Below are 26,149 nucleotides of genomic sequence, written 5' to 3'. Positions count from 1 at the left end.
AACACTCCTGCGATGCAACAGCTGCACTGAGCCACGAAAGCCCCGATAATTACTTCCATGTCATAACGGGAGGCCACAGATCGGAGCTACCAGCAACTTCAACTGCTTTTCATTTCACATTCTTATCCTGTTTATTGCACATTTGTCCCAAATAACTCCACAGGCTGTATCTTAACACCTCCCACATAAAAATGTACCAATATCAACCGACAAGCGCCATCACTCCTAAGTCAGTCAATGCAAGAGTGAAACACTGACAGAGGTAGAATCAGGCCATATTCCTGCTGGAAGCCTACGGACATACACTAGGGTTTCTCCGACATGACGTGTAATAAACAGGGCGGGCACAAGGTCAAGCACTGGACAATACCTCTGCCAGCAGGCTGCTAGAGTCCCTGGTCTTCAGGGATAACAGCAAACAACAAGTAGTAGCTAATTCCTGGCTCTGATAATTGAGCTCGAAAGTCATTTAAATCTGCCTTGGCCCTGCTGCAACTTTGACGTTTGGGAAATACTTAATTTTGCTTCCTTGCAGAAAGTTAAAAGTAAACACTGATACCACGCTCACGTCATTGTGCTAAACACGAAGTTAAAGCCATGTTATGGTCCGTTTGTCACTTCCTGTTTTGTACTGTCATGTCTCGTCGGGTCTGTTAATGTGTTTTGTTCACTGGCGTCTAGTCTTGTTTTGCACTTCCTGGTTTATTGTGAAACCCCAACTCGCCTCTCATTTCAGACCCTTGACTTCCTGGTGTCTTTCCTGCCTGTCTGATTGTCTGCCCCGCCCTGATTTTTTCCACCTGATCCTTGTTACCTCATGTATATATAGTCCGCGTATCCCTTTGTCCTGTGCCAGATCGTCTTGTGCGTTTTGTGAACCTTGTGTATCCTGTCATGCGTCCATGTTAATTCTAGCCTTGCTGAAACCTAGTTGCATAGTTAAGTACCTTTTGTTTGTTACTTTGTAAAACCAAGCGTTTTGTTTTTGTCTTGTTTTTTGACCAAAGGACTTCGTTAATAAATACTGCCTCAGAGCGAGATCTTTCTTTGGTGATTCTGTTCTTGCATTTGAGTCCAAAATTCCCTCAAGCCCCTTGGGCCTTGATAAGCCAGCAGACTTGCCATAAAGGCTGAAAAAAGGGAAACAGCTAGCGTGGTTCATTCAAATGTTAAAAAAAACCTGATATGTGTGTGTATGTAAAAAAAACCCCAAAACGTTATTTAGTCAGTTTTAGTGATGCTACTTCTCCACTTTGGAGAAAAACAGGCTAGCTCTAAATGCTAAGCTAAGGTAAACATCTCCTGGCTCAAGTTTCATGCAGAAACTGCATCAGTCTTCTCATCCAACTTTCACTGCATCAGTCTTCTCATCCAACTTTCACCACAAGCGAATAAGATACTTCACAAAATGCCAATATTTTTGGGATTTCTTTATGCAACCTCTTTAATACCCTTTTCTCATTTAAGATGGATACATCACATGCATAAACAGCGAGAGCTCCCCAGTTTAAACTTTCTGACCCAGCATCTGATGAAGGGTTTTCCGTGATTTCTAGCTACAAAAAAAATTCACTTCAATCCTTGAAAGCTTTTCTGTTTCTGCGAGAGGAGACCCACTCATTAACTGCTGAAAGTGAATGTGATGGGAGCAAAGACTCTGCATGCGCACTCGAACAGCAAACCGTGAATTTGCCATCTCACCATGCGTTCAAAAGGGTCCTGTGTATTAGCGGCCCTGTCTAGCAGCTCGCTGTACTCCAGCTCCTCACACAGTCTCTGCAGGGTGTTCAGCGGCTCATTAAGTTGCACAGGCATCGTCACTTTGGATAGGTCTTTGCCGATGTTGTTCCTGAGGATGTTCCACAGGCTGATGGTGCTGTTGTTGGGGCTGGGCGAGGGCAGACAGGATCGGCGCTGACAAAGGACTGTGCCCTCTTCCACAGAGCCTGGGAGCAGATGGTAAAAGAGCAAATTATAAAATTGCACTTGGGCCAATATTGAATACTGAATCTAGCCCACATGTCCCATAGGTCTTCATCCTATAGTTTACCTGAAGTTTGTCTCTCACTTTCTGTCTCATTGCTGAAGTTGTCCATGGAAATGTTGTCACTAATGTCACTAATGTATGAGTCATCCTCTGATACCTACAAGGAAAAAAATCCAAACTTTAGCTAATAGATAAGAGATGCATTTTTAACACCAGCTGCAGAAATGGACCGGGCAGGTCTCGTTCAATATCCTGTCACGTCAGCAGAAGATCTAATGTGCTGGAGATGAATGGTCCCTTAGGACGTGGTGGCAAATTTGCACTTCGGCTTGCTGTATTTTTAGATGGAAGTAATTAACTTTCATTTTCACATTGCTTCCGCTCCAGCTGCTATCTGATCAGGCATGCTGCATGAACAGTGAAGGAAGAGGAGAGGGCAGACTTGTTTTATGACACACTTAATAAAAACTTAGCTTTCAGAATTAAAACTGAAGTTGAGTTAAGTCAAAAGGCATGTTCGGACAGCACTGACTTGCAAAATGCGCTTAAAGGCTTAACATATTCTACAGACAGACTGAATGAAATGTCAAGTGTTTCGCAATACAATTAAGACCCTCTTCATGTAATTTTTGTTTTAAGCCCAACCGTCTGGACTCATTTTTCTCTCTATTTTTTCACGTGCTACTCATCGGACAATAGTTGCAGCAGAGCTGGCATTAAGGTTTTGGTTGTACAAGCAATCATTATTCCATTATGCTGGCCTAAACATCAGTGTTTTAAGTTTATGCCCTTGCCTGCTGGTAACAGCTCTCACACCCACCTCGTTTTCAGAGGAACTAGCAGACAGCAGCACTTCCTGCGCATCAAAGAACTCCGACAAAGACTCTGTGATAGATGCTCTGCTCTCATTGGACACTTGGTGTACGAGGGGCCGGGATTCATCAGCAGAGTCCCGTTTCTAGGAGACACAGTGTTCACAGCTATACTTAAGAACAGGAAAAGGGCAACATCATCACAGCCAGGAGGGGCGGCAATTACAGGGTGATTCAGAATACAACAGGATCACAATTTGTGGATAACAAGACTCATCACAACACACAAAAAGGTGATATGCAATATATTGAAAGACAGTCATCTATAATATAATATAGTGTTACAATATGAGTGTTAATGAAGATGAGGAAATAACTGTAAATTCTTCAAAAAGCAGACATCAGTCCTGCATTATGTAACAAAGTGCATAGTGAGTCTTTTTAAAACACAGCAACGGATTCATGTGTGCCATCATATGAGTTTTTAACAACCACAAACTGGCCAAATAATGAACTTCTAAAAATGTCAACACTTCAGTTAAAATTTGAAGAAGGATTCTGCCACATGTATAGACCAATTTCACAATACACTGAGAAAATATTGTATCAATCAAACGTATTTCAAGAGACTGTATCACAATAATTTATTGCATTGATTGTGAAGAGCAAGTCAGAAGTGTGCAACAAGTGTGCACACCCACTCTTGTGCAATACTGCAAATTCTGTCTGACAAGTTGATGTTGTTGACACAAAACAAGATGCACACTGAAAATGGACCCTGAGCGTTCACACAATTCTTCTGAAAACAACTCAAAACCAGCTGCAAACATGTAGTATTTTCCACAGAACCACAGAAGCACGCCCCTCTATCCTTTGTTCCTGCTGAAGCTGATTAATTAGCCTGGAGATAATCCCAGAGGATGCGCATTAGTTTTGCACTGTGTATTCAACAGATTTCCAGGGACGCGATTAAGCAGATCAGCTCACACTCTCTGGTCAGCAAATCTGATTACGCGAGCAAAGAGCTTCCTTTAGGAGACTATAATGTGGCAGGTAGTTAGAACTCTTCCCCTGAGCCGCGTGATAGTTAGACACAACCACAGGACTGAGAGGAAGCACTTTCTCATAGCAAAGAATGGAAATTCGGCTTATTTGAGGGGGCAACGCTCCCTGCAGTGAAGAAAAGTATGTTCACTGTTTTATAGTCATTGTCATTACAAAACAAAGTGAGTCGAGTGAGGGGGTGAGAGGAGAGCAACGTTTGTTGAATCAGGATGGGAAGGAAAGGACAGCTCATTCATTCTGTGGCAAATTCAAGGCTGGGTGGGATGAAAATAAAAAAGGCGGAGATAATAATAATCATCATGATGGTGGGGAGGCAGGGGGGTCGGCGGGGGGGTGGGGGAGGGGAGGGAGTAGAGTCACTGCATTCCTGCACCCACCTGCGCAGGGGCAGTGAGATTTAATAGTGTGGGCTCTACGATGTGAGACTCGGCGTGAATCTTGCACAGGCGCTCTCTCAGCTCAGAGTTCTGGGCTAAAGCCTGGAAAAATAACCAGCGTAAACATTGTTTATAGCACACACGCACACAATAATGCCTTGAATTGAACTCTAGCTCTTAATTTCCACCTCTGAAATGTGTTTCGCTTCAGCTAAATGGCCTCAGAATCAGGCAGTAAACATGCAATTTACCTTGACTACGTGTTATCTGCAGACATCAGACAGGAATCCACGGGAGTCTAAACTGTATTACTCACACATTACTGACTGTATGTGAGGTAGAGTAGGTAGAAGCTGAGTAACCAGGAAGAAAAGCTAACACCCAGCAGGGTATTTACAGTCAAAGAAATGTGTTGGCGTGGAGAGCACAGAAGGTCTAATGTGCCGAAAGAAGTCAGCGTGACAATGAAAGTCTGTAACCAAGAGACAGAAAATAGAAAAGGCCTCTGGGTGGGAGGCAGCAGCCACAGGAAACATGACTGTTGAACGTGGTTCTGGTGGGCAGACATCACACCGGCAGCTGGTAATCCCTCTAAGAGGCTCGTCAGCGTGTCATGCCTGACAAGTGGTGTGGGAGGACCTGACACCTGAGAGGAGTGTAAAAGTCTGACAGAAAGTGGAATACCTAACCTACTCCTGCTGGCCAATGACATGTCTGTGTCTGCGTGCGAGTGTGTGTTGTCTCACGTACCGTTGCCAGTGCGTTCTTTAAACCAACAACCTGTGGTGAGGTAGGGGGACACGTTTCGTGGTCCAGACACTGTTTTAATCGCTCCCTCTCAGATGTCAGTGAACTCAGCGCCGACTTCATGGTCGCATGCACTGTGGCGGCAAGAGAAAAAGACAGGCGCTTTAACCACGAACCAATTTGTATTCATTTCAGAGCGATGCAGATCCAGTCACAGTAGATCCAGCTGCAGCCTATCACACCACGCTGCTAATAAAATGGAACAAAGTGTGAAATTTTGATTCTCTCTGATCGCTCAGCAAGCCCACACACACAACAAGTCGCACTTCACAACTGCTGCTTAGGAAGCCACATTATTGAAGGTGCTGACAATACCGGTGCATCAGCGTGTTAGATTAAGCCCATCACACATCCTTAACTCCATCATTTTGAACGTGCATGCATTTAAATGCCAGCAGTATCAACAGGTATCTGAATATACAATGATGTGTGAGTGTCAGAAAACCAATTAGCACGCCTTTTCTGCGGTTTAGAAAACATAAACTCCTCACTTAGGGCACATCATCAGAATCCTAATGAAGGAAAACTGAGACACACAGTTTATCAGTAATTAACAGCTGCCATGGCTGCCCCCGTTGTCACTTCCATATAAATAACAACACCATGTCAGTCGCATCTTGCTTGCGAATAAGACAGCAGGCAGACAGATTCATTAGCAGGAACAGAGCCATCTGAAAAATGTGCAAGTTTATCTCACTCTTCAAAAGCATATCCTTAAAATCCTGAATGTGTTACTCATATTTATGGAAGTCTAACTGTTAATTAAACTGACCGGCACATAGTATTCTACTCACAATTAGTGGCAACGCGGCAGAAGTCCTCCTGCAGCTTGGCCACATCAAAGGGGGATTCCAGGGATTCAGGGTCGACCTTGTCATTGCCCAGTGCAGCCGTGGAGAGGTTGGGGTTAGAGGCGTGGAGGCGGATAGACCTGGAGGAGATGCAGCTGGGTACCTACAGAACAGCAGGTGGAGCAGAGCCTGGAATGACTCGTTCTAAAAAAGGACTTATCACACTTAATTGTCACGTTGATTACCTGCAGAGTCGTTTTGACATCTTTGTTGTAGTTTTTAGTGCGCCATTTCCTTGGAAGTCTCTTTTCCTTCTTGGGGCTGTCAAATGTAGACGCCTTGTGAACACAGACAGAAGTCAAGACAGAGAATAGTTTTTCTTTCTTGTCATCGGTAATGTTTTCAGCAGTTGCAGTGAGGATGCAATATATTCTATATTTAGTAGTGTATGACTTGAGGGCAACAAAAAATATGGGTACAGAGGAATTAGAAAAGATGCAGTGAGACAAGTTACTTAGCATACATTTTTGAGTCATCTAGTATTTTGGATGCAATTAGATTTATTTACTACACAGTTTCTCAGACTTAATCTTCGGCTGCAGTTATGATGAACGAACCTGCTCTGCATATTAAGGTGAAAGGAATAAGAGATAAAGTGCTGACCTGCAGCGCTTGGATAGATGGAGCTGAATAGGTACGGTGGAGCACTTCCATACTCTGAAGCAGGTGGTTGAGCTCCAGCAGGTAGGCCTCACAGACTGACAAATCTGTGGAAAGAAGGAAAAAGATCTGTATTGAGTTAATGTTAAGGTGTAGGGGAAAAGATCCAAAAAATGTACATCAGCATATGTGAATTTGAAGTATTTCGTTTCACTGGAAGGGCACCCTAAAGGGCACTTTATCGTGTATTTTTGCCCACTGGATCACTGTAGAAGGCACGTTTGTTGACAGAGCTACTTGACAGTTTTGAACAGCTCGGTCAAGTCGAATGTCATGTCGAATTTGGAGGTATCTCCAAAACTGATTCTGATGTATGCTATATTCTACCTTTAACATAGATTTAAAGAAAGATTTAAGTAGGAGGAGTGCTCGAAGCAGGCAGTAGTAAAATTTACGGACACTAATTATTTTGATAATGTTCACCTTCCCCCACAAAAAGGGTTAAAGAGGAGTCCATCTGTCAATATCTGCCTTGAGCTTGTTAAGACAGGGTTCAAAGTGTGCCTGCACTAAGGAAAGACCATTGCATCCGATCAAACGCCTTCTCCTTTTATTTACTGAGATGGCTGCAATAGGGGAATTCATAGTTTGAGTGGCCCACATGACATTAATAAAGCCCCTTATGTTGCCTGAATGGCTTGGGGAACAAATGAACCCCACCTAAACCAGGAGTATGAGATGAATAATAATGTTAGAGGAATTTAGCCCATTTAAAGAGATTTCTCATACATGTCTAATAAGAGAGGCGAGACCTTATTCACATATGTTAGAAAAAATGTGGCTGTGAAGCCGCCCGAGCGTGGAGCCATGCCATCTGGTAGCTCCTGAATAACCCTCAGTAATCTATTCCAGTGTGATGCCGTTCTCTAGTGATTTTTGTTGTATCTCTGAAGGGAAGGTTCGGATTTGCCAGGAAGGAGTAAATTTCCTTGTATCCGACCTCAAGTTTAGGTGAGTCCATAGAAAAGGATTCTGAATGAACTCTGTTCTCTCACCTTTCGAGCACTTATCCATGTCGTCAGATGACTGGAGCCAGGCTGCTACTTTGGCCTGGCTGTTGCAGTTTAAAGGGAAGGCCGCTGCAGAATGCACTGTGGACTGCCTTCGTATAGACATGCACTGCAATAGCAAACAGGCCAGGTCAGTCCAATAACAATCTGCTTTCCTGACACATTTCTTCACTAGGGAGGCTTTGACTTCAGAATAATAATAAAAATAATTTAAAATACTGATATTCATGAGAAGAAACACAACAGAAGGCATTTCATGAGTTTCTGCTTTAAAGGTCCCATATTGTAGAATGAATGACTTTGATACCTTTTTTGATTTTAAGGCAGATGTAGATGCTCTATAAATACTATGAAAGTATCAAAGTGCTCAGTGAACACATAGCCTGTATACTTCCATATAGGTGTGATGTTACAACTATACAGTCACAGCCCTCAGCCATACCCCCAACATTTCCGTGGTTACAAAAACACCAGCAGAGCTTATGCAGAAACGTCGTAGCCAGTGCTTGTTCAGGCCTGTGACCAATCAGAGCAGACTGGGCTTTTCAGGGAGGAGGGCCTAAAGAGGCGCGCATTAAACAGGAGTGCTTCAGACAGAGTGTGAATAGAGGTGCTGCAGCAATGGACAGTATGAGAATAGTGGAAGTGGGCCTGTGTTTTACATAAAGCACGTAAAACAGCGAAAACACCCAAAATAAAAAAATGAGCATAATATGGGACCTTTAAACAAAGCATGTAGTTTTCAGTAACTGTGTGTAGTGCAGTGCACAGGTATACCTTTCTGATGGAGGCACTCTCAGCCATGCTTGGGGAGTTGGGGGAGGGGTAGTGGGGATAGTGGAAGGACTTCTCGTTAGGGTACATGGCAATCTCATTTTGCCGATAGAGCCGATGGTGACGCAGCTTGGACACCCATTCATCAAACAGCTCCTGTGATTTAATCTGCAGAGCAGATACCGCAGTCAGAAACCAGCACAAGGACAAGAAAGGTGGAGGCGTGACGGTGGAAAAACACACCCAGGTACCGTAATTCTCCCACTCCCACATACTGTATACAGCACATGAGGTCATTTCAAAGTCATGTTAGGTTAGCATCTGAGAAGGATGGAGTAATCCATGTTTTACCTCACTTCCTAGAAACCTGTTGGGGATGTCTTTTCCTCATTAGCCTCGTGCTTTACCTTCAAGTGATAGATGTTTTCCTCGGCATCGAGATCGATGCACTTGGCTTTCTTCTTAATGGCCATAACAGAGAGTCCCACGTCAATGCAGCCATGTAGCTTCCCCTTCTCAATCTGCGAGTCAACACACAGTGTTGTGAGCATACTAGACTGGAGATAATACAGATGCAACAGGATGCTGTTCAGTTTTAAAATGCACTATTCTGTATTTAAAACAGCAATAACAATCATTTTATTGACTCAGCCTTCCTGGCCAAGTAAACCCTCTGCATGTCTGATTAATAATAATTTGACATTGGCAGGTAAAATGCACTGTGTGATTGGTAATGAGGTTGAGAGGGAATGAGAACCTTTTGTAACTACAGGCAAAGACAAATAATTCTAGGGAAGACAGCCAGCGGTACAGGAACATTACTATAATGCCCTTTGTAATCTTCTATAATTGACAAGACCACATAGTATGCAGCCTGCTGCCTTTGTACTCACATCAGCACTGCACTTGCCATACTTCAGGATGCCCTTGTCCAGGAAAAAGTATCTCTGCGGGGAGAAGGGAGCACAATAAACGAATGAGATGCAGCCGGGATGATATGCCTGACAGCATGTCTGAAGTCACTGTTATGACGCCGCGATCATGACAGCCTCTTGTTATTGTATGATGTTAATATCTCTGCAGCGAGATGTTTGTCATCCCAGTCTCTTGTCTGCCTCTATTACTCTTCCTCTAACTCTATCGCCGTCTTTGTCCTCCACTGTCTTCCTAAATGTGATTCTGGGTGCTCTTACTGTACATCACCAGCAAGCACAAAGACCTGAAAAGCTCTGACTGTAAGTCAATACTAAGTGTATACAGCCCTATTAACCAACAGGCCATCAGCTAATGTATCTGAGAAGGAACACCAAGATATCTAGGCAGCATCATCCCAGTGAAAGCTTTTAGACAGAGCATGAACAGACACCGACCCAGGTCACATGTGACTCTTTTGTGGGTGAAATCATCTACTGAATAAGCTCATTCAATTAGTTTAAAACACAAATGAGTCACGTCAGCAGATTTTGTAGCGCAGGGTGAAACTAGAAAATGGAAATGATGTTCAGTTGTCACGTACATCTAAAAATACGTCATGAAATCAATCACTCTGAGAGATGCGTAAGGCAACATAGGTCATTTAAGGATGTTGCAGGTGTTGGGATTTTACCTTATGCCAGCCCTTCATGGGCCACTTTCTCCTCTTTAGCATGTAGCCCTCCTGTTTCTGGGGCTCCAGGACACTACTGAAGCCTCCACGCAGGCCCTCCACTATTTCCCAGCTATCCTGTGGGCAGAGGTGGTCAATGAGATACGTCAGCAGATACTCAACCTTGTTGGGAGGTTTGGAAACATAAAACAAATCATGCACACAATATAGCTGAGTCAAAAGCATTTTGTAATTTGTGGCTGTTTAGATTTTCAGCCCGTCTCTCAACGTGGTGCCAGTTAGTCAGAGGGAGGCTGTGGGAGTCGGAGATGAGAGTTTCACTGCAGAGGGTAAAGGCCCTACGAGGGTGGGGATTTACAGACTACTTTCACCTCATGGTCCCATTTGCAAAATTAGCTTACCTGTCTAATCTCACTCTTCACAATAATCATTTCCTGACAGAGATTAAATCCAAATCCTCTGCAAATACAGAGATTAAGATGATATTTCATCATAAACTAATCCAGACAGCTCTGTTATGTACTTCAGCAGTGAGAATTCCAGGAAGGCAGCATAAACAATATAAACAGAGGGTTTTGTAATATCTTCCTGAACAAGGAAAATATGGCATCACGTGTGGTTTATATCACTTTTTTATTAGTGATGAAACAATTAATCAATTAATCAACTGGGTTGTAAGGCGAGTTTGGAAAAGTGGCCACTGTCGGTACTGCAGCATCAGGTGACGCACACTGGCCAGACTTTTCCCCATTCACAACCATTAGAAAAGGAGCAGCAGCAAACAGGAAGTTAGCCAGCTCATCCACGGGAAGTCGCTTAGGCGTACGCTCTCAGTTGGAGGAGGACTCTGAAACGCTCTATAACAACAAAGGTCCCCAGCTGGAATCAACATGGTTGTACTATGTTCAATGTTTTAATCACCTTTCTCTAAAAAATTATATCGTTTTAAATGAAATTTAGGGTAGTATTGAATGTAGAAAATAAACAAGTAGAGGACGTCACCTTGGGCTTGTGGAGGCTTTTTTCTGACATTTAATAGACTAAAGACTTAATCACTTACTGGAAAAAATAATCAACACATTAACTGATAATGAAAATAACCTCAAAGACACTTTGTATGAATTAATTATGCTGGTAATGCAGTATTTTATTATTCTACCTGAGAGTTCTTAAAAGTATCCAAGTGGGACAAAAACTCAAATACAAATGACATTCACGTCACCACTATCCAGAGGGACTTCGGGTTCTTGGCAGAGGTTTGAGGTGACTCTTTGTTTGCTATCTCAGTGTGTCCCTGCTGTTCCAGTATATAACAGTTCTGGCTAAACAAACTGTATCAGTCAGAGAAGCAGACTGCTGGAGGTGAGGCCGTCTAAAATAAACCCTCACTTCTAAGGGGGGTGTGGGGGATGGAGAGGCTGTAGGTTGTTCCTTCACGCTCCCTGAGTGCTTGTCACAGCTCTCTTTGACACAGTCACACAGTGAGTCATTGTCACACGCTGCCCGGGCACTTTTCTTCAAGGTCACAAGACGCTTTGAGAGAGAAAGCAGTGACATAACAGACGAGAGGACATGTTTGCTTACGGGGGACAGCTCTCGGCATAAGAAACGTTGCAAAGAGTAGGCTGCGTTTCCAAAGTTGTCCAACATAGTGGACATCCGGCTGCAGCATTTGTATCAGGAATGAGCTGTTTCCTTCCACAACCAAAGCAAGAACCAGCATAGTACATCTAGAGTTTTATTAGCCAGGTTTAAAAGTTCAAAAATGTCTAAATAAGAAAATGAACCCATTTGCTTGCCAAGAGTTACATGAGAAGATTGATACCGTCCTCACATCAACAGAATACTAAAAATGTGAAGCAGAGGGTTAGCTTAGCTTAGCATAAAGACTGGAAACAGGGGGAAACTGCTAGCCTGGCTTTGTCCAATAGTAAAAAATCAGCACCTCTAAAGCTCATGAATCAGCACATCTTGTTTCAAAAGAAGTGTAGTTCGTAGGAGGTTATAAGTTCCAGGTGGTTACTGAAATAACCGTCTATAGGGAATGGGAATCTGAAGTCATCAACAGCAAACTGGTCATTTTTGGAGGATACCAATCACCTGTACAGCATCACCTCACATCTGGCTACGCTGTCTCAACTCATTCAACCCGGTGGTTGCTGGTTGCTGAAACCTGTAGCTAGCTGTCACTCTAAGCAACCATACCTGCAATTATGCATAACATAAAGCCTTAATATAAATGAGTGAGTCATATAAAAGTTCACCCCCCATACAGTTGTCATGGATGAGGAAATTATCTTTAGACACCAAAGTTGTTTTTTTGTTCCATGCTGTAAGTTTATTTCTGCTGTAAAGATGGCCGTTTTAATATGGGGGTCGATGGAGCCTGCCCCAACTGGCCATTTGAGGAACTGCAGTTTTAATGTGTCGCTTTTTCACTTTGTTTTGGTAGAGATTAAACAAGCAACTTAAAAAAAAGCCAGACTAGCTGTTTCCCCCTGTTTAAATACTTAAGTTGAATTGAGGGAATGTTAATTAATTTTTTGGGGGGGTGACGCAAAACTCCAGTCCAAGCATGTTGAGGCTTAAGAGGTTCGAAACTGTGATGTTAATAGAATATTCATTAATTTGGATGTTCAGAGGTTCTTTGCTAATGAAAACACTCTTTCAGTCCTTGTATTTGCCGTTGCTCTGACGTGATGGACCTCTATTGTCTGTGTGTCTTCTGGGCAGGACTGGAGATAAACTTTATTACTTTAATTTCCAAACAGAAAAGCTGTTCAATGAAAAATTAATAAGTCTGTTGCCTATAGATAAATGCTCAAGACATATGCAACAACAGTTTGTTCATGGTGCTAATGTCTTCACTAATTTGCGTGTGAGAGAACCAGCCTCGAGGGAATTGTTCCAGAATTGCATTTAAGCAATTCAGAGCACACTTTTTCCCACATATCCACAGAAAATGCTGAGGTCTGAGACTGAGGCAGTGACGGGAACTCTCTAGAAAAAGCCTTTCTTGTGTTGGCACCATTTAGCTCTTGCTGCCGAAGATATAAAACGCAGAGGCTCAGATGAGACTGTCTCCTCCAGCTTGCATTTATGAAGAGTCAAATGAAGCCTTGCCAGACCATCTGAGAAAACCGCAGGATCTATTAGCAAAAGTCTGTGTGGTTAGGGCATTTACTGTCAGGTCAGTCTCCTCCCATGGCGCAATCCTCCCATGAGAAATCCCTGCGGACTGGCAGTTTTATTTGCAATGCACCAACTGTACAATCAGAAAAGAAGTGTGTAATGTGACTGCAGAGATGCAGGAGCTGGATGCTTGTAAGTCATGTGTTACCTGTCGGCTGTCATGTTTGGACGAGGAGCTGCTGTTGCTGCGTGACAGGGAGGATATCTTCTGTGACATGGCTGAGCTGCGCTCCTCTGAGCCCATCTCGCTACAAACTGGCCAGCACAGCTACGGCTGGAGTATCAGGACCATTCCTCTGCTAAGAAAAGAAGGGGTGGAGATGGGGTCAGGAGGTGGAGGGTGGAGGGAAAGAAGGCTTTAAGAGGCCTGTAAAAGCCTTTTAGGCCAGTCTCACTGAAAAATGCATTAGGTTATTTACAAGCGATTAGTTTTTCCATCCTTGTGTAGCACAATATGGGGTGTAACGACAAAAGCAGCACAGGGAAGAGCTCTCAACATCAGTGAATGCAATTGACAAGCAAGACTGGAGGACATAAATTGGTCTGCAAGAGAAGACAACGCAGGTTTAAATAATTCATATATTACTCTTACAAAAGTGATGGATTGCCAGCATTTAAGGACCACATGAATTTAAAGCACCCAGTAGGAGTTTGCATGTGCAGCAGTGTTGGAAGACATACCGAGTGAAAGTAGCAATAATGCAATGTATAATTAGTATTATACAAGCAAAGGTCCTTCAGAAGTCTAACGAAGGAAAACTAAAGAACTATTATCAGAAAATATACTTGAGTATAAAACGTAGACATACTTCAGCTGCAAAATGGTCCATTTCAAGGTAGATTGTTTCATAGTTTAATCAAGTAGTTAATGGGCAGGAAATTTACTGCCAGCATGGACTAAACATTTAAGTCAAACTCTTGAAGTTGTCACCTGACTCTCTCTCTGAAACTGTAACGGACACTTTTACTGTCTCCTGATATTCTGTCAGACTAAATAATTATTTGATCAAATGAAGTAAATAGCCAATAGCTTCAGCCGTATTATTTCCTATATGCTGTAGTTTATTATTAGTGATGCATTAAGGTGTAAATAGCGTTTTAATGTCGAAGCGAGACACTTTCGAGAGGATCATCTAAGATTATCTCAAATATTAATCTGCCTACAGCCTATACTATAAATGTAGTGGAGTAAAAACTACAATATTTCCTTCTGAAATGTAGCGAAGAACAAGTACAAAGTAGCATATATTGGGGACATTCAATAAAGAACAAGCTCCTCAGAGTTGTACCAAATAACTTTCCACCACTGATTCCGTTGAGTAAGATCCTACTCACTTAACCTCAGCTCTTTCTCAAATTGAATTTCAGCCCCTGCTTCACCATATGAGTAGATGACACTGAGTGGTGCCTGATGTGACTCCACAGCTCAGTGATGAGGGAATAAAAGACAAGTGTCACACATAACGATGCAGCGAGACATGAGATCATAAGTGAAATGTTATATCATCACTTCAACAGAGTGTGAAAATAACTGGGCCTCTTTAGGAAATGGCAACGTTCAGTCAACTGCCACGCTTCACACAGACTAATTAACATTACGCGCCCGGTCTTCCATGTTAGCACACACAACCACAATTTGCTAATGCGTTGTGAGTGGCAGTCTGTCATTGTGTGGAAAGGCTGGCGCGATGAGTTTGTATAAATCGGGTTGGTCCACATGGGAAGAAGCAGCAGGTCATTAGTGTAGCTTTACTGAAGATGCATAGCAGCGCTGAGTTCTTGGACCACTGAGTCTGAGTTCATCGCTGTATTAAATGTCCATCTGTGAGATTCTGTCTAAGAGATGAAGACATGATTATATTATGGTCTTGAATGTTTTTTTTTTAAATAAGAAGGTATTTTCTCAAGTATTCATTAGGAAATAGGTTGGAATTAAATATATACTCCACAATAATATTGTGTATTTTTCCCATATGAATATGCATCACAATATGGCAAATGCAACATCCTATGTAAGACTGCAAGTAATAGTTTTGTAAAACATGATTTATTTTTTTCATTAATCTACTTATTATTTCATGTATGGAATGTAAAGTAACATCGCCAGACAAGAGCCCAATACTCAAAGGTATCTGATTTACAAAACAGAGAAAAGCAACACCGACCAGTCTCATACTGGGGAAACTGAAAACCGGCAAAGAGTTCTTTAATTATAAATCAATTATCACTGTTACTGTTGATTCATTACAGGTCATTCTTGTGATTAATCTACTAAGTGTTTTAGTTAAATACGCTAAACTGGGTGTTACTGTGATGCATTATCAGGCAAAAAATGTACATGTAAATCAACAACAATTACATTTTTAATTACATGAAAAAATTGAATAATACATTTGAACAACAGAATTTTCTTCATATAAACAATAATAAAACAATTTATGCTCCAGCCCCAACTTCTGGTCTGTGCTTGAGTTAGAAACACTTTGCATATTCTAATAAAGACACATATTCTTTTGTCACAATATGGTACAATGTTGAAACACCTTTTAACACGAGAAATGAGCAAACTCCAGCTCGAAAAGCTCTGGAAAATACCTTGTAAGTGGACCTTTGGTTGAGATCTTACTCTTTTCTCAAATATTTTCTTTCCACCAGTGCAAACTATTGACAGAAACAGTTTCTCCTGCCATCTCGGACTGAATCGGGCAACCACTTTGAAGCCGCAGCAAGGTTAATCACATTACCTGTTCTGCATTCACAAGCTGCATAATGGCCACAGCCTCTTGTGTTGGAAAGACAAAAGCGTTGTCATCTGAAACCTCCGTCCTTCGGCCAAGACTACACCATCGCTCTGTCTGTGGACCACAGGCCGCGGTTTACACTGACAGAGCATGACGTCCACAACGCAGCCATGACAATGGATCAAAGTGGCAGGACACACAAAAAGAGGACCCCCCCTCCCCTTCTAACAGCAGCACGTCTTGTGCATTTCATCAGCTCAGTTATGGCTGAAACAGCAACAGCCTACAGACAACTGTGATTTATGAGACACTAAATCTATCTGTTGGACAATCTACATCTATCTACAGTATATATGCATCTATCCAATTCTTTCTCTCCATCTCCTATGATTTATTTATCCACTTTCCACTGATCACACCAGCTATGCGCAGGTCTGTCCCACTGTCAGCCCTCAGGGCACCCTTTCATCTGATACAGCAACACCACTTCTCGGCCTTTCAGGAGGGTGACAGCAGTGCTGGACGTCACAGCTCCAGTAATTAGCCTCTCTCACTGTGGCGTGCTCACGCGTTGATGGCAATGAAGAAATGCAGTAAGGGATGGCAATAAAAGTGTTATTAGATTACTTGACAGTGGTTGCTGCTATTTACAGACAGTGAAACGCAAGCAACCACATACAAGAACGTGAGAAAAATGAAGACAGAGTGGTCTAACATGAGCACAGTGTTAGTCTGACATAATATGAGTGTGTGTTTGCTGACAGGCGGTGAGCGCTGTGTTTGTCCAGTGGGTCAAAGAAACAGAGGGGATCACATGAACGCTGACAGCTACTCAGGACAAAAGATAAACACAGGCTACAGGGAAAGTTCTCCTGTCATCAATAAGGCCTCTCTTTCATGCATGGACACAAAAAGACACATGGACACATGCTCAGCGCATATACATGAACAGAAATATGCACAAGCAAATGCAAGGTTTTGGGAATATGACTCTTTCAATTAAAAAAAAAAGCTGTCTTATGCTACATAACCTGCTGACGGCTGCATTTGAACAAAGGAGTCTCTTGTAATAAAGATAGCACTGACATTTAAAGAGTATGATTCATGTAGTTAAATTTAACATCTACAAGGCAGTACGGGCGAAATCCAACGATGCACAGCAACAGCTCAATATTGATACAATCATATAGGCAAAAGTCTAATTCATTCCCATTACGTTTAGGAAATTGGTATACCAAGTTTTAGTGGACTACAACTGAATCAAATAACATACATACATGCATGCATACTTTAGTCACTATATATTTATTTTGAGATTCAATGCTGGGATACATTTTTGTAAGATTTAATTGCTCGTTAACCATTCATTTCAACTGTGCCCATGATATCTTTAAATGATAAGTTTTGTCACAATCCAATAAAACATGGAGAGATGATCAACGATAATGACCGGTTCTCTGGACCGGATAAAGTTACAAAAAAATACTGAGAAATATCTACAGATGTGGCATCATTATACATCTCTTCAGACTCCCTGCATTATTACAATAAAGCTGTAATTTGTCTGAATGAGAGCTAACCGAAGTTCAGTGTATTTGCAGTATGATAGAGACACTCGTGTAAATCATTACTGCAAAGTTTGAGGCCATGCTTTACCCTGTAATCTAACTGTTGAAGGAGCAGATCTACATACAGATGTTCTTTTCAAATTGTTGCTTACACAAAAGGCTAAATGATTAGTGTGGATGATTACTGTGTCGAGGTGACAGACATCTATTAAGTACTCCAAAGTGTGGGTGGGTGGAAGCCGCACCTGTTCGTTAATGAAAAACCAGCATGACATTGGGATGAGACAGATGTGTAACTAGCAGGACCTTAAAACTTATACTGGGTTTCCTGCTTTTCTCACTTAGCAGAATCTCTAGCAGGTTGGAAATCCTCCATCTGACTGCTGGAGTGCAAAAATCCACAAAGTTTATATAGTGTTGGTTTAAACTTCTCTGGGGAAACAGTGTACCCTGCAGCAGCAGACCAAAGAATAACAGCAAACAAATTCATTCTTTAGGGCTGTGGAGATCGCGGCCATTCAGTCCAGAGCTTTGGTTCAGACTGAAATAACTATTGCATGATCTGCCATGAAATTCCATTCATGCATTCATGGTTCACAGAGGCAGGGCAGGCAATTTTCAATAGGGTGGCCAAGACGGGAACAGCTCATTCTCTATCACTGTATCGTCAGGTGTGTTGCGGCTTGTCAGAAATGCTTCTGCCTCTAAAAAAACTGCCCATTATTCTGCCCGAGGAAAAATGCCCCGAAAAGTCAATTACGATAGAGTTGGCAAAAAGGGTGGCCAGGCGTCAGTCCATATCCACTAGCACAAAATGATTATAAATGTCTGCAGGTGCCACTAGCTGCTGAGGTTTCTCGATGTTATGGAACACACACGCTCCTAGTGTTAGTTTAAGGCATATCATAGAACTGTCCATTTAAGATGCACTAGCTAAACTGACAGAAGCTGAAAGCCCTCTATTACATTCTGCAGTTCATGTTGCAGATGTTCCTCTGTCCCTCCACTTTCCCTAGAGTCTGCCAAAGGGCTGACAAGCCTATCAAGCTTTCAGGCATATTAGGATGTGACTCACCAGAGTAAACATCTCATGGTTGAACCCCCACAATGTAGCTTTCTTGGGAAATGTTTGCAAAAATGACAGCACGCACTCATGCACCACAGTAAATTCGAAATTCTGATCGGAACAGACTCTAAAACACACTCCCATCGCTCAGAAATATGAAGTGAAAGTAGCGAGAGTTCAGTAATGACAAGTGAGAGAAAATGTGCCTAAAGCTACTTGAGAGGTCGGCACAGCCCCGGGTGAGAAATGAGTCATCTTAAAATACAGTTAGAATATTGACTTTAACCGAGATGATATTTAGATAACCTTTAAAAACACAGAGGTTTATATAATCTCTTATATATGTAAAACCCAGCTGTCAGAGTTGAATCATATTCCAATTCCAAGGCATGAAAAGCAGCCAGCTCCACATGTTTATGAGTCTTATGTTTATAAATTAGTCAATGTTTATGCATAAAGTAAACAAAGATGCTGGGAAAGAATATAAATGAAAAGAAAATTGCTTTTTATTCCATTAGATAAAAAGAATGGCTTTTCAGCTTGAACTCAATCTAAATGAAGTCCCTGTGATGTGTGAATGTGAATAGAAGAAAAGCAATGCTGATTTAAAATTGCTCCGCGGGGGCATAAGCTCGTCTAGTGTTCTCACCTCTGGAACAATCAGCCTAAACTTGACAGAACAAATGGCCTCTGTGGTCACCGAACGCCTTACATGTGTTGTGGTAACCGCCTTATCTCCGCAGTCCACCAGCCATCCTCTGACAGATCATTCCTCTCAATACAAAGCTCAAAGCGAGCTGGAAACGGGAAACCCCCCTTTCCTCTAATTCTGCCATCAATTCATCTGGATAAACCTAAATCGGACGCCCCCTGGCTTCATTTTTGATTGCCTTTAATTTTCCTCTGCAGGATAAACTCATCAGATGATGGTTTGTCATGAGCACCCAAATTATTCTTCCTGCTTGCTTTGGAAAGAACACATTCATTAAGAACATGTTCTGATAGCTGCTACCCACCACTGGAGACACACTGGGCTCACATTTGCTGCATCTAAACGTTACCACTTTAATAACAGTAATCTTATTACATCCGTGCATTATCCTGCTGGGTTGATGCCACTTAGTCTTTGTTATTTCATTATAGAAATGTGGAACTCTTTCTTGGAAGGGGAAGACAAACCCTTGACAAAAAAGGAGCGAAGGGATGGGTGGGATCAGAAATCAGCAGAAAATAATATCCTCCCAATACTGTGGCCACAAAGAGTAACAACAAGCTGATATCAGTTTCCTTATGGAGGGGAAAAAATCAAATCAATGCAGTGCAAAAGATTTTGCAGAACATTTAAAGCAATAGTTTGACATTTTGGGAGAGTAAGAAGAGGAGAATGACATGACTGTCCGTTAAATATGAAGCTGCAGCTGGATAGGTTAGCTTAGCTTTGCATAAAGACACAGGAGGACACAGCCAGCTGCACTTTGTTTTTTGTTCTGATTCAACAAACAAGATCCGATGCGTTAACTAGTGGGCTTTAGACGTGATGGTGGGCGGATTCTGTTACCTGTGAACAGACCCTGTTTCCTCGTTCCCAGTCGTAATGCTAAGCTAAGCTAACAGGCTGCTGGCTGTAGCTTCATCCCTCAGACATGAGAGGGGTATCAATCCTCTCATCTAACTCTCTGCAGTAATGAGGATGTCAAACGATAGCTTTAAAATGTGAGGTGTTTCAAAGTTGCAAGCTTTAAACTGTCGGCTTCTATTTTCAGGGAAGTCAGTCAGAGCACTTGTGTGAAAATTAATTATCATACACTGTCTAATTTACTGGATCCAATTTCGTAAGTGGTAAGCACAGATGATTGAGCACTCAGTCTACAAACTCATCATGACAAGATGATAACACCGTCGACAATAGTAGCTGGTCTCTGATTGGGGATGAGAGAGGAAGACGAGCAATTTAAACCTGAAAGCAATACTTCTTAGATTGTGCCGCTCAAAACTCCTGATTAGAGTTTCAGATAAGGTCCTTCAACAGGCTGCAATCAGTCGGAGAGCAGAAGTAACACTGCTGTGTTAATCTGAACCAGCTTCTTATCTGAGCCTGATGAGCTATCATGGCGGGTTGAACGAGTAAGTCCTGAAACTCTTTAGCTCTTCCTCTGTGGGAGACGTCACATTTATCAGGTGGAGTAATTAATCACCCTCTCCAGTCATTACTTCTTTCCTGTGTCCTTTCCCAAAAAGATCTGAACATTATAACTGGGTGTAGGGCAAAAAAAAAAAATCCTTCTTCTTACATCTATCTGCAGAATCAGGTCAACACAGCGTCTAGAAGAGCTTCTTTCTTAAAATATATTCCTCCAGCCACATCACAGGTCAGCATGCCAGCACCCAGCAAGCCATTAGCCCAGAGGACTGACACAGAGACAAAACTGGCTTCATCCCAACATGAGATCTATTATTCATTAGTACATCTCTTCATCAAGCTGGGTAATGTTTGCCAGCCCACGTCTGTATGTGTGTGTGTGTGTGTCTGGCCACACCTTCTCTGATGGAGACACACAGATGGTAACTCCTGATCTGCTTAAGCTGTCATGGCGAAAGGTTGCCAAGGCCAGCGAGAGCCCCTCCAAAAACAAACCGGCCTCGCGATGCTGAGCTTAAAGCGTGCACATCTTTCTCCGCGACCTGCACTGTGAAATAGAAGCCTTCCATGCTGATCGTATTCAGCCTGAGAGAAAACACTCGCTGAGTTATGGCTCTAATAAAAAGGGACAAACAAACAGAGACCCTCCTCCGATAACTTCCTGTTGCTCATCTTTTCATTCACGTACTACTGCCTGACACATGACAAGCTCTCTCACAAACGCCACACCGCATCCTGCTAATCAACCACATCCTCATCGCTCTCCCTCTCCTCCCTCCCTCCATCTCTATTTCTTTCTCTCGTCTGCTCTGAGTGTGGCAGAGGCCCTCTCCTTTGTTATATTCACATTGTGGGGGAGCCTGACAGCCTCATAACTCAACACCAGCTCATTAGGACGAGGAGCGGAGTCGTGGCTTAGCTCAAAACTCGCAGACAAAAGTGTGGGGAAAAGAGAATAAATGAGCTGAACTCGGTGCTGTGAAGTGCTCTTCGCTGTGTTACATGTAGCGACTTGCATGACAGTTGTGATCCAGCTGTTGCTTTCCCAAAATTAAACACTACAGTGCTTAAGACTCAACTACGGCTCTGTACTCTGTTCTCTGTTTCTGTCTCTTTTCTCATATAAATACAGAGGTGCTGATCCAGAGCAGAGGATGATGACATTGAAAGGGTCCATGTCAATGTTAGGCTGCTGCTCCTTCCTCATAATAATTGATGTGGCCACAAAAAATAGGCCTAAAAAGAAGATATCAGGAAAACTGGAAAGAACATCTGCACTGCCACAAGCAATCTCTAAGTCCTTCGAGTGCAGATATATTTAGACCCGGCATCGTCTTCCATTACCTTCCATTTATGGACGGAGATGAACGGTCTGGCTGAGAGGAGTTACCACATCTTGAGAGATTTACTTCATGCCTGAACTCTGTCAGCCACCTCAGTAAAGCATTCGTAACTCAATGGGCTGGAGTATGGATGAGCCATCAGCATGAATACATAGAAGATCGGCTGTCACAGCACCAGAGGCTGACTCGAACTGTAGCTTCCTTGAAGAGACAAAAGGGTTGGGAGCTCACAAAAAGCAGCACTGAACCGCCATCCCTGACAAGCTTGTGTTTTTGCGGTTTGACTGCAGTTGTGTTTTGGAGGACAATATTTGCAGCTTGTGTTGTTAGAGTCGTGGCATGATCACATCTCACCCACAGATCTTTGAAGTTTGTCTGCTTTTTCTATTTTTTTCTGGTTTTATTGATCTAATTCCCTGCCTTTAGCCTACCTGATTCACTGCAGAGAAATGTCAACTTTTCACGATTTGATTCAAAGAAGAGAAATAACACCTGAATCACTTAACAAAAGCTACACTGGACTGACAGTATGCCGAAATAAGCTAATAAATGCTTTTAATTGGTAAAAATGAATGCTTCAGAGTTGATTTTTATTTTCATTAATGGCGGAGAAAAGAAATAATGAAAGCTGTCACTGACAGACTAAATGTCTGCAGCTATGCTTGCAGCTTTGTGAGGCTATGCTAAATGCTGCATCAATCAGAATGCTAACGTGCTCACAGTGCCAATGCTAGCATGCTAATAAATGGCTATAAATGGTAGACGGTCCCCACAAAGACAACACTGAAAACCATCGATCACACACTGCATGAAATGTACAGACTGCAGAATATCTGATCCTAAATACGTGCTGCCCAGCGATGCCATGGTTGGGTGAACAGGAGACCTGAGGACTAAGACCCATGACGTTTCTAGACTCACATGCATTTTATTCTGCACAACGCTATTACATCTAAATGTATGAAACTCACATGGCTCACTTTTTCAGGATGAAACTGTCAAAACTACAGAGAAACAGAACTCTCACTCGCTCAAACATATGATACTGCTACTGTTGTGAAACCAAGCAGGGATGGAATTTAGCTGATCTTGTGCAAACGGAAACAAAACTGCTCTACACTGGCAGAATTTGAACAGAGAGGGAGTGCTGGTCAAAATCTGATGATGACGGCTGATTAGGTGCCCAAAATCTTTAATTTATCAAATAAAATGTTTTCAAAAGAAGTCCTTCAAATAACAAAATAATCTTCAAAAATTGGACAGACATCACATTCTTTATTACTTTATATTAGTTCAGTGAACACGTGCATAATTATTCAAATGACATTTACAAGCCTTGACTGACTTACCATTTGTCCAAATGCAAAAATGACTCACGGTAAGTTGGAAACATTATTTTCAGACTCAATGTCCTACATTATTTAATACACCCATCCTTTAAGGTGCTGAACATTTTGAATAATTCAACTCTACAAACCAAGAGAATGACCACGGCTGTATGGAGGAGGTCAGTGAAAACATGTCTTTGCTCGTGGTGTGAGCTATTGCATTTAAGTTAAAAGCTAGAGCCGCCCTCGTTAAAATTTCATGCTGATATCTGGCAGCATGTAAGGAAGTTATGAAATCGGCCCTCGAGCTTCCTTCAGCCTCTGATACCCGGAGGAGGCTGAGGACATGAGCATCAACCTGTCATCAGAAATACAGTGTCGTACAGTTGTATAATCCAAGTCATACTGACTGGACAGACGAAAATGAAATAATCAACATAGTTACTGGTGACCTTATTCGTCTAATACAAGTGAAACTGAAATATTATTGTTATTTCATTCTTTCTGACACTTTTCACCAAACAGAAAAAAATCTTCAATCTCAAATTACATTTGAGATGTAAGAAAAGGCAGCCGTGCTTCATAAATTTAGTTCCTCTATGGCACGCCTAAAACCACATCTACCTGTTTCCATATGAAACCGCACAAATTATTTATGGCCGCCCACTGCCCACGCTAAAAGAGGCAATACCTGCTACATGCACAAGACGTTCACAGCAGGTGTTGTGTGGGTCCTACTTATCCACTTCCTGCATTATTCACTTGTTGTTTAGGGGATATTCAAAAAAGCATTCTTCTTTTTAGAGCAGACCCCGGAGCAGTGCCACACAGGTTACCGCATGGCTTATAATATTGTGTTTAGGTGACTTAAACTTATACATTTACAGCTCTGTACTACATCCTCTACTATTTCTGTGCTGTTAATCAATGCAAGAGAATTATTGATTTGTAAATATCAATGCATTGGACTGGCTGATTGTATAATATTCCTCTCCTGAAGTACAAGGGGAGCAACAACACACAGCAAGTGACCTGGAAAACTGCAGAAACACTCCATCTGATGTAAAGCCTCAGCACAAAAATGCATGATAAATGTCCACAGTGGAGTCTAATAGATCATAGGTTGTGCACATTTATTAAACTGAAGTTACCACAGCAGTGACCCCAATGTTTTAAATATATGTCTCGCACGGACAAAGATGTTTTTCTTTCCTGCGGCTACATTCCACAGATTCTACTAATTCCTCCCTCTCACAGTGTCCCTGTGTTTGACTTCGATCGCTGACTCGGCTGTGACGGGAACCAAAAACCACAGGAGCTGGGAGAGTAACATACTGACCGCCAAACAGTCCACACAGTTGTGGAAAAGAAGAAGTAGTCCACATACTTAATTTTACAGAGTAGTGTTTCAACACGCAGAGTCTCACATCTTCAAAATGAATCTTGCTCCACTGTGTGTGATTTTGTCCTTCACCTGTTGACTCGTCTGAGGTGTGATGTGGGCACCGTCCACCTTCACACATGTTCCAACACACACACGGCCCAAGCAGCACCTGAAAAGCCTCCTCTGTTGCGCTACTAACACAAACACCCAAAAGGGCTGAGATAACACTGTGCAAGTCCCAAAAATGTAGCTGCTATTACTGTGAGTGAGCCAAACAAAAAAAGCTTTGACTTGCCAGATTTGTTGGGATCAACGCAGACATTTGACTGGAAAGTTTTGCCCCAAGCGCCATGTTCACTATGATAATCACTACTATCATGCTGGATGCACAGGAAGTGCCCTGACACCTGCCATATGTATTCTCCTACATCTGCCACCTGTATGGTAAAAGAAATATTATAAAATCCTCCACATTCCTGCTTTTGCGGCGAACACTGTGAGTCTGAGATGCTGAACTCAAGCCCAGATTAAATCTGAAAATGGATCCTATCTGAGCTCACTGTCATCACACACACCTACATCCACTCAGCATGAGAGACACAGCCACTCATAAGGCACATTATTCATCGTTTTGGCTTGTGACTGGCTTATAATGAAAGCTTGCTGCTGCTTTTTGCAGAGAGCTACTGTGTATTAGGTTTATATGGAAACAGTGCACTTGTCCTCCACAACTTGTATTTACTTGTCAATATGGAGAGGAAGGGGGTTACCATGGAGACTGAAAGGATCTATTGGTGGTTATTGCATGAATCCCATGCAACGATCATATCTGACTGGAGAGTTTAACCCAGTGATTGAAGTCACGTGGTGGTAAAGACAGTTTACTGCTGGCTTGTTTCACTTAAATCCGACAACACCATTAGGGGAAATGTTTCAGTCACATGCTGACTCAAAGAGCAAGACCACAAGCAGTCAATGCAACTTTTATGACTCATTCAACTGACGTGATTTCCAAGTGGACTTACTTTTTTAAAGAAATATTTCAACTATCTAGTAAGAAACAATTGTACCTGCCTGAGAAAAAAACGCACTCACCTTGACAGAGTTACAGATGTGAAATCCAGGTGCTGAAGGTGTTGGAAACAGTAGGTTCTGACCCAAAGGAGAAGGGGAGATACTCACACTACAGCCCCTGAGTGGCAGCCTGCCCTCTCCGCTCTAACATGCACACACATGCACCATCCGCTCTGAAAAGCATCAGTTTCCCCAGCCGTGTGGAGGAGGGCGGCGGTGCGTGATTGACAGAAGCTAAACTCCAATTGAAATGCAGAGCAGAGCCTCGCGTCACCACAGAGGGGCGGGGTTTGTGCCATTGACCGCATCTTTTCCATGACGCGTTGAAGAGGACCCCAAAAACAAGGGCACGCAGCGGAGATAA

At 42.4% G+C, this 26,149-nt stretch overlaps 1 protein-coding gene across 3 annotated transcripts in view; it reads right to left on the bottom strand.

Moving 5' to 3' along the window:
* Window positions 1-25,945, bottom strand: part of osbpl3b (oxysterol binding protein-like 3b) — a 30,286-nt gene extending 4,341 nt beyond the window's left edge. The window contains exons 1-15 of one of the 3 annotated variants that reach the window (XM_041941653.1): window positions 25,807-25,945; window positions 13,290-13,440; window positions 9,950-10,066; window positions 9,237-9,290; window positions 8,751-8,864; window positions 8,347-8,511; window positions 7,555-7,678; window positions 6,503-6,606; window positions 6,085-6,177; window positions 5,843-6,002; window positions 4,992-5,122; window positions 4,242-4,343; window positions 2,808-2,945; window positions 2,051-2,144; window positions 1,702-1,946 (exon numbers count right to left, since the gene is read on the bottom strand). In XM_041941653.1, coding sequence (XP_041797587.1) covers window positions 1,702-1,946; window positions 2,051-2,144; window positions 2,808-2,945; window positions 4,242-4,343; window positions 4,992-5,122; window positions 5,843-6,002; window positions 6,085-6,177; window positions 6,503-6,606; window positions 7,555-7,678; window positions 8,347-8,511; window positions 8,751-8,864; window positions 9,237-9,290; window positions 9,950-10,066; window positions 13,290-13,385 — 1,737 coding nt within the window. In that variant the 5' untranslated portion in view covers window positions 13,386-13,440; window positions 25,807-25,945. The remainder of the gene's footprint in view (window positions 1-1,701; window positions 1,947-2,050; window positions 2,145-2,807; window positions 2,946-4,241; window positions 4,344-4,991; window positions 5,123-5,842; window positions 6,003-6,084; window positions 6,178-6,502; window positions 6,607-7,554; window positions 7,679-8,346; window positions 8,512-8,750; window positions 8,865-9,236; window positions 9,291-9,949; window positions 10,067-13,289; window positions 13,441-25,806) is intronic. The other 2 variants (XM_041941651.1, XM_041941652.1) reach the window with 2 other exon arrangements.
* Window positions 25,946-26,149: the final 204 nt, after the last annotated feature.

Source organism: Chelmon rostratus, chromosome 8, assembly GCF_017976325.1.
Source record: "Chelmon rostratus isolate fCheRos1 chromosome 8, fCheRos1.pri, whole genome shotgun sequence".
In the NCBI taxonomy this organism is placed as follows: Eukaryota; Metazoa; Chordata; class Actinopteri; order Chaetodontiformes; family Chaetodontidae; genus Chelmon; species Chelmon rostratus.
This window is presented reverse-complemented; position numbering and strand designations above follow the sequence as displayed.